Source organism: Martes martes (assembly GCF_963455335.1).
Source record: "Martes martes genome assembly, chromosome: 10".
Lineage (NCBI taxonomy): Eukaryota > Metazoa > Chordata > Mammalia > Carnivora > Mustelidae > Martes > Martes martes.
In genome coordinates this window covers 77,930,583-77,945,179 of record NC_137898.1, presented here as the reverse complement: position 1 = coordinate 77,945,179, position 14,597 = coordinate 77,930,583, and the positions used below count along the sequence as shown (strand labels likewise).

Below are 14,597 nucleotides of genomic sequence, written 5' to 3'. Positions count from 1 at the left end.
AGACTCCCTGACAGGTAATTGAGGCTTATATTGCCATCCTGAGCTAAGGAGAAAGGGGGTAGAGGTCTAGGGCTTCAAAGGGAAGGAAGATAATTTATAGGAAGATGGGAAGAGCAAATGTTTGCAATGCCATGTAGAGACGTCTCTCTGTCATAAAAGTTATCTCTGATAATAGCTCTTCCCGGTATAGATCCCCTGTCTAAATTCTTTCAGACAGTTAAGGGGGGATTAAAAAAAAAAAAGCTTTTCCTGAGTCTGCCAAGTCTTAACTGCCTTTAGCTCAAAACAATCCACATGCCAAAGTGACACTTTTGGGAGTGCTGCGTTCCGCTCCCCCTCACTTCTGTAGCTCAAGTTATCTGTACTGCTAGATTCTTTTTTGTAATTAAGAATTTAATCTAGTTTCTTTAAGTAGATTATACACTTCTTGAAAACGTGTTGGACTCTTTTTTCTCCGTATAATTTCTTGCTTCTCTCTTGTTTCTAGAATGCTCTTCCTTAAAGTCTCATTTGATCTTCATAGTGCAACTCAGATGCCATCGTGTTTATATACTCCACTGGACTCCTTGTCCTCAGATGAGTTTCTTCCCTTCAGTTAGAATTGATTGTAATGGGGTGCCTGGGTGACTCAATGGTTTAAAGCCTCTGCCTTCAGCTCAGGTCATGATCCCAGGGACCTGGGATCGAGCCCTGCATCAGGCTCTCTGCTCAGCAGAGAGCCTGCTTCCTCCTCTCTCTCTCTCTGCCTGCCTCTCTGCCTACTTATGATCTCTGTCTGTCAAATAAATAAATAAATAATCTTAAAAAAAAAAAAAAGAATTGATTGTGATGTCATTGCTGCTCCTGGTTTATTTACATATCCATTCTAGTGCATGTCTGAGTTTGAGTTCAGTTCAGATGTGTAACACTTTGTCTCTTCCATTAGACTCTGAACCATTTAGGGAAGAGATTGTATTTTATCCGTCACTTGTATCTGGAGTGCCTGGTACAAGGAATTGCATGTTGTCAGTGTTTAATGAGTGCATGGACATCATCTGTTTTGTAGATAGCTATTTCCTTAGGTTCCAGTGCCTATTGGAGCCCTAAATAATGATTGAATAAATTGAAATCATGACCTGAATTGAACTGGCTATCTTGTCCAGAGGTGTGTTAAAGTGATTAGTTTATATTTGACTTGAATAACAACAACAACAAAAATAATGATCACTTTGGGTAGCATGAGTTAGGGGTTTGGTATATTAATTTGAAGATGGCTTTTTTGAAAGGTAGCCTAGGAACCTGAGTTGGAGTCAAATTAATCAAAAGACTGGGAGGCCCCTTGAATAAAAATAAAATATAAATCTTTAAATCTCCATACACAATAGTATCTTTTATGAGATTTTTTCTACCTCTTTAATCTATAGTTTTAACATTCTTACCCACAAAACATACTAATTTTCACACTATTTTCTGTTGATTAGGTGGATTTTATTTTGTTAGGTGGTGATCTTTTTCATGAAAATAAGCCCTCAAGGAAAACATTACATACCTGTCTCGAGTTACTGAGAAAATATTGCATGGGTGACCGCCCTGTATCATTTGAAATTCTCAGCGATCAGTCGGTCAACTTTGGTTTTAGTAAGTAAGTATATTTAAATGCTTAAGTGAATGTTTCCTTGTGTATAGTATTTTTTGTAAAAGACAAACACCTTAACAATTAGCCATTTCACTTTCACTAAAAGCTGTTTTCATAGTAAGTGTAATTCTTTGAATTTTCTATATATTATGTTAATTTGTATTTCCCTAATTATTTACATCTCTGAGTATCTTCTCAAATTTTTATTGTACATCTTGGTATCTTCTCCTGTTCATCTCGTTTGCCCATCTTAAAAATTGGGATTTTTGTCTTTTCCTGTTGAATTCATAGAGCTTGTTTATATATTCTAGAAACTAAACATTTGTTAGGCATGTATTTTTTTTCCAGTGAGTGGATTATCTTTTGACTTTTTTATGGAGACTTTTGTTGACAAATTCTTATTTAGTGAGATATATCATTTTTTTTCTCCTTAAGATTTGTACTTGGGACTGACCGATGATATCCTCCTAGAACGCCATGTTGTGAAGATAGTCTCATTTTTTTGTACAGGATACCACATTGCACATAATTGAAATGTTCTCTCAGACTCCTCAGACTATGCTAGTTTCTCTGTCTTTTCTTACCTTTCATCTAGTCAGCTATTTCATAAAGTGTCCCTCAATTTGGGTTTTTCTTGTGATTACACCAGGATTGTGGGTTTTCAGGAAAGAATATTCCAAAGGTGAAGTGCCCTTCTCATAGCATATCCAGAGTACAAGCTGTCAACATGGCTTATTACTGGTGAGGATAACCTTGATCTCTTGGTTAAGGTGGTGTCTGCCAGGGTTCTCTGCTGTCAAGTTAGGATTTTTCCCTTTTCATATGCTGTTCATTAGAAGTGAGTTGCTAAGTCCAGCCCACACTCACATAGGGATTTAAGTTCCACCTCCTAGAGAGAGGAAGGAGTGTCGCAGGGTATGGGTATATTGAAGCTATCATAGTCAATAAAAATTTTGAGGGAGTTATTTTGAGTCTCTGCACCTATTCTGTATTTCCTTAAAGTTTGTCCACTATTTTTAGCATTCATCAGTGATTCTTACCTGTAGCAGTTATAACTGTGGTGTTTTAATGGTGATTTTCTATTTCCTTATTTTTCTACATTTATTAATAAAATTCTTCTGTAAGGAAGATTTGTCCGTTGTCCCTCATTTGTTAACTTATTTACGCAGCTGTCTATCAGTAGGAACTTATTTGCTTGTTTATATCACTATGAACCCATTTTTTTTCTTTGGATTATAATTTAATACTATTATAATCTATTTTGTGGCTCAAATGATTTGTTCTAGGGTTAGTCATTGGGTGCTTTTTCAGATTGGTTCCTATCTGCTTTTGACATACCCTTATCCTCCCCCTACCCCCTTACTTTTTGGTGCTAGAAGATGCTCCAAGCTGATTTTTCATTTTCCCTTCCTTAGCTTTAGACTCATCCATTTCTTCAAGGAGCCCTGGTTACTTTGGAGAATGGTATTTGAAAGCCCAAATCTAGATGCTGGACTTGCACATTGCTATTATCTTGTCCCTGCTTCTAGGCTGTCTGTGCCCACAGCTAAGAAATACCTGTATATGTACTACCCATGAAAACAGACCTATTTGTATTTATTTCTTATTTATTTATTTGTCTATATTTTTAAAATAAGTTCTTGTTGGGAGGTAAATTTTTAGAGATTTTTTTTTTTTTTTAAAGATTTTATTTATTTATTTGACAGAGAGAGATCACAAGTAGGCAGAGAGGCAGGCAGAGAGAGAGGGGGAAGCAGGCTCCCCGCTGAGCAGAGAGCCCGATGCGGGGCTCGATCCCAGGACGCTGGGATCATGACCTGAGCCGAAGGCAGAGGCTTAACCCACTGAGCCACCCAGGTGCCCCTAGAGATTTTTGATGTAAGAAAATGGTTGTATTTAACTTTACTCTGGATTGATAATTTGGCTAAGTATAGAATTGGATTTTAAATGATTCCTATAATTTTTAACATATAGCCTTGTTTTCAGGAATTCTGATCAGTATCTTTACCTGTATTCTATTCAGCTCTAGAACTTTAGTGTTTTCTTCTTTCTTTCATCTTATTTTTAAACTGCTCCACCCACCTTTGCAAACCTGTTCACATATTTCTTTGCTCACTATTGTTGCTTCTTGTATTTCATTTTTTTCTCTGGATTCTGTTTTCTTTCTAAAGTACAGTTTTCAGTAGTTTTTTCATTGAGTGTCAGCTGAGTGATAAACTCTCATTTTTTGTTGCTGTTGAGAATGCTATCATGTTAGTTGCTGGAAGAGCAGTGTAACATTGTGATTAAAAGCGTGGATTCTGGTACGAGACCATCTGATTTCTTGTCCTGGCTTTGCTCTACCTTATGTCTATAATTATAGAATGAAAAAACAATAGTGGTGATCTTACAGAGTTGTTGTGAGAAGTAGTTGAATTAATAAGAAAATTGCTTAGAATAGTAACTGGCAGAAAGAAAACACTCAGGTAACTATTAAACTTTTCTCATTGTTCTTAGCATTTTGCAGTCTTACTATGACATATTTAGCTGTGGATTTAGTTGTAATTGTTCTGCTTGCGTATCATGCATTTCAGTCTGATGATTTTTTTTTTCTCAGCAACTTATCCATTACATTTTCAAATGTTTCCTATTCTTTCTCTTTTTGAATATTATTTACATCTCTTAATTTTTTTGTTATATTGTTATTACTTAATCTCTTTGTGCTGTATTCTGAATAATTTTCCTTTCTTGTTTACTAGTTCATGTAGGAAAAATAGAGAAAACAAAAAATAGAGAAACTGAAAGAAAAGACTGCTAAATAAAGATTAGCCCCATTAGATGTGAAAGTGTATTATACCACGTTAACAAAACAAAGGATAAAAATTATACAATCATCTCTAGATGTAGAAAAAGCATTTGACAAAATTCAACATCCTTTTATAATAAAAACTTCCCCAACAAATTGGACATAGAGGGAACATGCCTCAACATAATAAAAGCCATGCATGACAAGCCCACAGCTAACATCATACCCAGTGGTGAATTTTCTTCTAAGATTGGGAACAACACAAGATTCCCACTCTCACCCCTCCTATTCAACATCATATTAGAAGTCTTAGCCTGAGCCATTAGGTAACAAAAAGGAATAAAAGGCATCCAGATCGGAAAGGAAGAAGTAAAATTATCTCTATTTGTGGATGACAATATTATATTTAGAAAACCTGGAAGAATTCATCAAAAAACTGTTAGAACTAATAAATGAATTCAGTAAAGCTGCAGGATACAAAATCAGTACACAAAAACAAATTGCATTTTTATATACTAACAGTGAATGAGCAGAAAGAAATTAAGGAAAAAATAGAATAAAAAAAGAATAAAATACTTAGGAATACATTTAAGAAGGTGAAAGATCTGTATACTGAAAGCTATGACATTGGTGAAAAAAAGTGAGGACAAAAAGTGGAAAGATGTTCTGTGCTTACAGATTGGAAGAATTAATATTGTTAACCTATCCTTCTTACCCAAAGTGATCTACAGATTCAGTGCAATCTCTATCAAAATTCTAGTGGTATTTTTCATAGAAATAGAACAAACAATCCTAAAATTTGTGTGGAACCACAAAAGGCCCCAAATAGCCAAAGCAGTCTTAAGAAAGACAAATGTGGAGACATTAGCCTTGCTAATTTCAAGCTGTATTACAAAGCTATAGTAATCAAAACACGGTGGTATTGGCATAAAAACAGACATATAGGTCATGAAAACAGATTAGAGCACAGAAATAAACCCATGCTTATTTGGTCAATTAATTGATGACAAAGGAGCCAAGACTATACAATGAGGAAAGAACAGTCTCTTCAATAAATGGTACTGGGAGCATCGGACAGCCACATATAGAAAAGTGAGGCTGCTCCCTCTCTTACACCATATACAAAAATCAACTCAAAATGGATTAGAGACTTGAATGTGAGACCTGAAACCATAAAACTCCTAGGAGAAAGCATGGGAAGTAAGCTTCTTGACATCATTCTTGGCAGTGATTTTTTTGGATTTGACAGCAAAAGCAAAAATAAACAAGTGGGACTACCTCGGATTTAAAAGCTGCTGTGCAGTAAAGGAAACCATCAACAGAATAAAAAGTCAACCTATGGAGTGGAAGAAAATACAGTCATCTATCTGATAAGGTTGTTAACACCCAAAATATGTAAAGAACTTATATAACTCAATAGCCAAAAGAAAAAAAAAAGCAAAATCCAATCCAATTAAAAATGAGCAGAGGAACTGCATAGACTTTTTTTTAAAGAAGATCTACAAATGACCAACAGGTATATGAAAAGGTACTCAAAATCACTAGTCAGGGAAATGAAAATCAAAACCACAATGAGATATCACCTCACACCTGTTAGAATGGCTATGATCAAAAAGATAAGAGAACCAATGTACAAAATGATGTGGAGAAAAGGGAACTCTTATGCACTGTTGGTGGGAATGTAAATTGACTAAGCCACAATGGAAAGCAGTATAGTGGATCCTTCAAAAATAAAAATAGAACTACCATATGAGCAAGCAGTCCTCTTCTGGGTATGTATCCAAAAGAAAATGCCAACAGGGTCTTGAGATCATCTGCATTTCTGTGTTCATTGTAGCATTATCCATTGTAGCCAGACATGGAAACAACATAAGGGCCTGTCAGTGGATGAATGGATAAAGATGGATTAAGATGATGTGCCATGTATATATGAACATGAAATATTAATTCAGCTATGAGAAAGAAGGACATCTTGCCATTTGTAACACGGATGGACCTTGAGGGCATTACACTGTGAAATAAGTCAGACAAAGAAAAATACTGTGTTGATTCCCTTAGCATATGGAACCTGACAAAGCTGAACTCAAACACACTAGAATGGTGCTTAACTGGGGCCAGGACTTGAGGGAAAAGGGAAGATGTTGGTCAGAGTATAAACCAAGTTACAAAGTGAGTAAGTTATGAGACTCTAATGTACAACATAGTGATGGTAGTTGGTAATCTTTTATACTTGAAAGTTGCTAAGAGTAGATTTCAGATGTTCTTGTCACAAAAAAACGTGAGATGATGTTAAGTGTTAGCTGTAGTGGTGATTTTGGAGTATATGTGTTTTAAACAATACATTGTACTCCTTAAAGCTATACATTGTTATATGTCAATTATTTCATGGTAAAACTGGAAAAAGTATAATGCTTCAGGGACACCTGGGTGGCTCAGTTGGTTGGGCAGCTGCCTTCGGCTCAGGTCATGATCCCAGTGTCCTGGGATCGAGTCCCACATTGGGCTCCTTGCTTGGCATGGAGCCTGCTTCTCTCTCTGCCTCTGCCTGTGCTTGCTCACTCTCTCTCCCTCTCTCTCTCTGACAAATAAATAAATAAAATCTTTAAAAAAAAAAAGTATAATGCTTCAGTAATTAAAAATGTGATATGACTCATGACTTGATAGGCAGATAAGTGAAAGAGTGTAGAGCTTCCAGAAGTAGCCTCACTACATGTAGGAATTTTGTATTTGGAGAAGGTGGTATCTTGTATCTGCAGGAAAAATATGGATTATTCAACAAAAGTATTAGAGGAAACTATTAGACATTGTTTTAAAATTTAGATGCAGAAAAGGGTTTTCTGTGTACGATACAAACTAAGAAGCCATAAAAGTGAAATTGATGTTTGTCTTTGTAAAAGTAAATTTGTGCAGGGCAAAAACTTCCTGAGACAAAATGAAAAGTCAAGAGTTCAACTAGGAAGAATATTTGCAGCTCATTGCAAATAAGGTCTCATTTCCCCAGTAGGTAAATAGCATTTCAAATCAATTTTAAATATTCAAGACTTGATAAAAACATAGGTAAAGAATACAGATTGAGTTCACAAAAGAAGTGGCATTTAAACATAATATGAAAAATAGAAAATGGAATTCATTCATAATAAAGATATAAAATTAAGCTCTACTGAGATGTTTTTCTCCTGTCAGATTGGCATAGATCAGTGATTTTTCAATTCTGGGTGCACATTGTAGTTGCAGAGAAATATTAAAAAAGATACTGATGACAGTCTCCAGGTCAATTACTGTCTGAGTGTGTCATCAGCATTGTTAGATCTTAAAAGATTCCTAGGTGATTCTAACATGCCGCTAGGGTTTAGAATCATGGGCATCCATTTAAAAGCTTGGTAACTTATTATGTTGATAGAATAAAGGGAAGAAGTTGTCTCTCATGCATTGCTGTTATATTATGTGTGAATTTGTCCAACTTCTATGGAGGGAAATTGGCAGAATTTCCAAATGTACGAATGCTTGCTCATCCTTTGACCTAATTCCTTTCTAGATGTTTTCTTACACTTGCACAAGGGCAACTTTGTACAAGATTACCCAGTATAGCATTATTTGTAAAGTAAAAAAAAAAAAAAAAAAAAGGAAATATTCTAAATGTCCATTGGTTAGGTAACTACTTAAACACATTATGATAGCCCATTCAATTGAAGTACTGTCCCACCAAAGAAGGCACAAGGAAGCTCTTTATGTACTGATACAGAATGGTTTCTAAAACATTAAATGAAAAAGCAGGGTACAGAAACCTATATTGTGCTACCATTTGTGTAAGAAGGAAGAAGTACATTTATTTGCTAATGAAGGTGTAAGATACTATAGCAGAGATACACTAGAAGTTGTTAATTGCATTTGCCTCTGAGAAGAGGAGCTGGATGACTGGGCAGAAGTGGTGGGAGGCTTGTAAATTGTGCAGATAGTAAGTGAGAGACCTGGAGTTTTGAATCTTGGTTTCCAAAGTGGTTGTGTTTCCTTCCCTCCCCCTTCCACAAATAACCTTCTACAAAGGCTTTCAAAATTCTTAAGGTCTCTTTACTTTCCATTAGTCAGGTATACCTACCTATCTTTCATATAACTCACAAATACCATATATTGCAGTGTTTTCTTTAGAATGTAGTACTTTGGGGTGCCTGGGTGGCTCAGTGGGTTAAGCCTCTGCCTTCAGCTCAGATCGTGATCTCAGGGTCCTGGGATCGAGCACCGCATCAGGCTCTCTGCTCAGTGGGGAGCCTACTTCTCCCTCTCTGCCTACTTGTGATCTCTCTCTGTCAAATAAATAAATAAAATCTTTAAAAAAAAATAATAAAGTGTAGTACTTTGAGGATCCAGCCCCACATCGGGCTCTCTGCTCAGCGGGGGGCCTGCTTCCTCCCTCTCTCTCTGCCTGCCTCTCTGCCTACTTGTGATCTGCCTGTCAAATAAATAAATAAAATCTTTAAAAAAAAAAAAGTGTAGTACTTTGAGATGCTTCAAACTTGAATTGACATGAATTCTTGCCTGTCATTTTATTTCTTTAAAGCGCCAAACTAGTGGCACTTATATGGCCAACTTATATCGTCCAATTTGCCCATAATTGCATTAATTTTTTAAAGGAGGATATTGGGGAAAACAGCTTTTGTGTTCATAGAAACATTAACTTTTCTTTTTTTTTAAAGGTTTCCATGGGTGAACTACCAAGATGACAATCTCAACATTTCGATTCCAGTGTTTAGTATTCATGGCAATCATGATGATCCCACAGGGGTAATTACTGGGTTCTTACAGTTTGTTTTCACTTTAGTTTGTGGAAAGCATTCTTGTCCTTCCAGAAATTTTTAGTCAAATTGAGTCAGAAAGTCAAATTGACTTTGTATCATTCATATAAGCTTTTATACTGCTTTTTGGATAATTTTTTAAAATCTGGAGTAATAATCGGTGTGTGCGGTATGCTTTTATTTCATTAGTGCTGAGGTTGACAATAAGTAACCAGGAGCAGGAATAAATACCTAACATTTGTATAAAGCTTCATAGTTTACCTGGTGTTTTTATGTCCCTTATCTCAAAATCTTACCTGTAGGGAATGATTTCTCATCAACAGTTTTAAATCTAAATTAGTTCGTCTTATTGCCTCTTTGATAGGGAAGCAGTAATAGTGGTCCCACACTAAAAATATTTTTGTTTCATCTGATCATTAATATTATAGATTATTAGTTATCTAGTTTTTTCCTCCATGGCTTAAGAGGTCTGCTTTTATTACAAAACGCTTATTTCAGGGCTGGCTTTTATTAATTGATTTATTTTTTAATGAGGGACTTGAACTCAGCCTCTGAGATCGAGACCTGAGCTGAGATTAGGAGTGGGACATTTAACCAGCTGAGCTACCCAGGCACCCCTAGTTTTTATTTTTGGTGGCCAAGACATCATAAGGTTTTTTTTTCTTAAGATTTTATTTATTTATTTGAGAGAGAGCAAGTGAGCATGAGCAGGAGGAGGGGCAGAGGGAGAAGCAGACTCCCCGCTGGGCAGGGAGCCTGATGTGGGGCTCCATCCCAGGACACTGGGATCATGACCTGAGCTAAAGGCAGATACTTAACTGACTGAGCCACCCAGGTGCCCCACATCATAAGTTTTGATGAAATGCTAACTTTGTATTTAGCATGTGGTTCCAGTCGCAGTAGGTCATTTGTAAATGAGGAAAGTAGCAAATACTTCTACTGTTGTAATTTTATTTTGACACTATCCTAATCTATGTTTTAGTTAGTATATGGAATATACTTTAATAGGTAATAATATGATTTGTAGATTATTTATTTTTGGATACACATTCATATTCTTTGAAAATATTTTGCATAGGCAGATGCACTCTGCGCCCTGGATATTTTAAGTTGTGCTGGATTTGTAAATCACTTTGGACGTTCAGTGTCTGTGGAGAAGATTGACATTAGTCCAGTTTTGCTCCAAAAAGGAAGCACAAAAATTGCTCTATATGGCTTAGGTAAGATGGTTTTATTTTATCATTTATGTCAATAAATAGTTACTTAAACAGCAACTGAAATCAAATTCTGGAATTAACTTTGTTGCTGTTTGGGAAAAAAAGTGAAGCAGATCTATTCCTGATGAGTGAGTATAAAAAATGATAGAAGGTTTTGGTTGAAATTTTTTAGTATTTAATAAGGACCATTAGCCCTTGATACTACTTTTAATAGCCACTTTGGCAAAAAAAAATTTTTTTCCTTTAATTTCTGTTGATTTTTTTCTTTCTTTTAGACTCAGATATAGAATCCTGAATGTTAGATTTACAGAGTAATTAGAAACTCTGCATTTTGGTATCGTGGACGTCTTTGAAATGTCTAAAGCTTCGCTGTCTAGTATAGTAACTACCAGCCTCATGTAGATATTGAGCACTTGAAATGCAGCTGGTCTGAATAGAGTTATGCTGTAAATATAAAATCACAGCTGATTTCAAAGACGTAGAAAAAAATGTAAAATGCCTTATTAATCTCTTGGATTAAGTAAAATAAATTAAAATTAATTTCACCTGTTTCTTTTTATTTGTTTTAATGTAGTTAGTAGAAAATTTAAAATACATAATTGGCCTGTGTTAGTGGCTTGTGTTATATTTTTGTTACAACATTGCTAGTCCAGAGCTATCATCTGTAATTCTGAATATGTGCTTTATCAGTTTGGCTATCTTCAATTTATTTAGTGTCCAGTAGGTAGAAATCTATTTGCTAGGCTTGATTCCATATGAACAAAGAAATCAAAGAATATTTTTAGAGTGCATTCCAAGTCTATTTGTTGAGTCCTCCTTGGACTAAGTTCAGCTTGATACTTTATAATGCAATAGCTTTACTGTTTTTATTGTATATAATTTTAAAAATTATATTCCATGTTAACTGTAAAGTTCCCCGAGAGAAATGAGGAAAAAGTTTCACACTGTAGCCTTAACATAGTCTTTTTTTTAATTTTATTTTTTATTTTTTATTTTAAAGATTTTTTTTTATTTATTTGACAGACAGAGATCATAGGTAGGCAGAGAGACAGGCAGAGAGAGGAGGAAGCAGGCTCCCTGCTGAGCAGAGAGCCCGATGAGGGGCTCAATCCCAGGACCCTGGGATCATGACCTGAGCCGAAGGCAGAGGCTTTAACCCACTGAGCCACCCAGGCGCCCCGTCTTTTTTTTTTTTTTTTAAGAGATTTTATTTATACTTTTGACAGAGAGCACACAAGCAAGGGGAGCAGTAGAGGGAGAGGGAGAAACAGGCTCTCCGAAAAGCAGGGAGCCCATATGGGGCTCGATCCCAGCAGCCTGGGATCACAACCCGAGCTGAAAGCAAAAGCTGAACCAACTAAGCCACCCAGGTGCCCCCTTAACATAGTTTTTATATCTTTGAGTGATTTTAGTATAATAGCCTTAGAAGACCTTGTTTACTTCATTCAAGTCTCTTTGTGTGTATATGTATCTCTATATATAGATATAGATGTATATCTTTTAAGATTTTATTTGACAGAGAGAGAACACAAGCAGGGGGAGCAGGAGAGGAAGCAGGCTCCCCACTGAGCAGGGAGCCCAACATAGGGCTCCATCCCAGGACCGTGGAATCGTGACCTGAGGTGAAGGCAGACACTTAACCGACTGAGCCACCCAGGTGTCCCTCTTTGTATGTTTTTAAAAGAATAATTACAATGGTGGTTTATTTAAATATTTACCTAGGGAGTCTACAGTCTTTGTCCAGTTTTCATAATTTCTAAAAAGTAGAAAAATACCATGGTTATCATATTTTAGAGATAAGGAAAATGAGATCAAAGTCTGATTTCCTAAGTGGTAGAGCAAGGAGTGAAATACACTTTTTAAAAAGATGCTGAGAGAGGGTGGTGGGGTTATGGACGTTGGGGAGGGTATGTGATATGGTGAGTGCTGTGAAGTGTGTAAACCTGACGATTCATAGACCTGTACCAGACCTGTACCCCTGGGGCTAATAATACATTATATGTTTATAAAAAAATTTTTAAAAATTTAAAAAAGATGCTAACAGGTATTTTAATCACTGCAGTGCTAGGGATCGTATCTGCAGAAAATGGGTGATACTCCCACATTCAGACTAAAATGGATCCCATTATGCCTCAGGACCACCTGTTGCATTGCTCAAGTCATCCATTTTTTCCCAAACTCTCATTTCATCCTGTTCTGTTCTCCTTAACTGGACTCTGTCCCCCACTCCACATTCTCACCCTAGCCCTTCTCTCTACAGTTAATGAAGTCCCTCAAATCATGTTTCTTCTCTGCATGGTATCTCTACTTCCCAACCTGCAGGGAAACTGGTCCCTAAGGTTCTGTGTCCCACATGCTTCTCTGCCTCTCTCAGGTTTCTTACAGAGTTTAGGGAAGGAGCAGTGGGGATGGGTGGGGTGGGAATCCCCCTTCTCCCTGCTTGCCACGTCCTTTCCTGTCTGCAAACATCCTGCCCCCTCAAGGCTAATTGGCTAAACTGCCCTGCCCTTCCCCCTCAAATTTTCCACCTACCTATCTTTAAGTTTTGTCAGCATTCTCAAGACTGCAACACCTAAGTAGATAACCCAATGCCCTGGACTTTGTATGCCTTGACTTTTTTGTTTCCAGTTTATATGTTCTGTATTCCAATATCCATTCCATTGGTCACACTCTAGAAATTTCTTTTAAAGAAGTTAGACTTTTTCAGGTTCTTAGCTTCTGCGTTATTGGCTTTTTTCCCCCAATGCTTTCCCTAATGACTGCACAAAGTAGCAGCTGTCCCCTCACTGATATTTGCCCTCTTAGTATCCTTTTTCCCTTTTATAATATTTAAAAGCGTAATTTCTTTGTTTAGTTGTTTTTGTTGGCCTTCTCAACTAGTCTAAGGTGATCCTTTGGGGTATAGGAAGAATTATTTAAAAGTCATTATGTTATTAAAAAGCAGAATATCTTTATTTAAAAACAGTATATAAGAATATTATTTTGGGGGCACCTGGATGGCTCAGTGGGTTAAAGCCTCTGTCTTCAGCTCAGGTCATGATCTCAAGGTCCTGGGATCGAGCCCCACATCAGGCTCTCTGCTCAGCAGGGAGCCTGCTTCCTCCTCTCTCTCTTTCTCTCTCTGTCTCTCTCTGCCTGCCTCTCTGCCTTCTTGTGATATCTGTCAAATAAATAAATAAAATCTTCTAAGAAAAAAGAATATTATTTTTAAGTACCTTTTTTTTTAACCTCATCCTTTTTAACATATCTATTACAATGTATATACTAGATGGAAAGTATGTATAATAAAGGGATAGTAAAAACAACATTACTGGAAATTTTAATAAGAATTTAAGAAAACTTCAAATAGAAATAGTTTTCATAGAAAACTTCAAATTCTCATTCCATGTTTTCCAGATTTTGAAGGTATGTATGCCTGACTTGGAAAACATTTTTAAAATGCAAGTATCTTCTCAACAGCTGTCATGCAAGAACCTGGAACCTACTCATTTGTAAATGATTCCAGGTTTCAAATATATCTCTGATAAGAAAATGAAATACTTAGAGAAGCACATAAGTTAGAAGCAAAACATTCATTTTTCAACCAAGTAAAAAACCGGTTTTAAAATAATGTCTGTTTCAGGGTCCATTCCAGATGAAAGACTCTATCGAATGTTCGTCAATAAAAAAGTAACAATGTTGAGACCAAAAGAAGATGAAAACTCTTGGTTTAACTTATTTGTGATTCATCAGAACAGGTGAAAGTATTTGTTTTTTGTTTTTTGTTTTTTAATTTTTGAGTTCAGTATTGAGATTCCTCAAATCTCTATTTCTAGGCTTTCGTGTTTCTGTAAAATGTTCCTTATTCTTTAAAAGTTGTCAGTGCAGAATCATGCAAAACTTCCATGTGCTTTGTGTGACTGCATTTTGAAATTGTTTCCAATATATTCTTATCTGTAAAGAATGTTTATGACATATGAATAAGGTGCAGGAATAACTATAAAATTGAATACTTTTAAATTCAGCAGAGAAGTAGAACATTAACAATGTGTTATCCCATGCTCTTCCCTAACCCCTTCTCTTTCTGCTTACCCCAGAGGGAAGCACTACTTTTAATTTGTATTTAATCAGTGTGTTGCTTTTCTTTATTGTTTAATCACATAATTATCTGTCATGAGTATTTTATTTAGTTTTGGTACAACTGGAACCCT

The 14,597-nt window shown here is 36.1% G+C and overlaps 1 protein-coding gene across 1 annotated transcript in view; it reads left to right on the top strand.

The window, feature by feature from the left end:
• MRE11 (MRE11 homolog, double strand break repair nuclease) overlaps nucleotides 1-14,597 on the top strand; it is a 77,962-nt gene that overhangs the window by 6,452 nt on the left and 56,913 nt on the right. Inside the window, exons 4-7 of the mRNA XM_080815946.1 lie at nucleotides 1,461-1,621; nucleotides 9,092-9,179; nucleotides 10,269-10,410; nucleotides 14,030-14,144. Of these exons, the coding sequence (XP_080672072.1) occupies nucleotides 1,461-1,621; nucleotides 9,092-9,179; nucleotides 10,269-10,410; nucleotides 14,030-14,144 (506 nt within the window). The remainder of the gene's footprint in view (nucleotides 1-1,460; nucleotides 1,622-9,091; nucleotides 9,180-10,268; nucleotides 10,411-14,029; nucleotides 14,145-14,597) is intronic.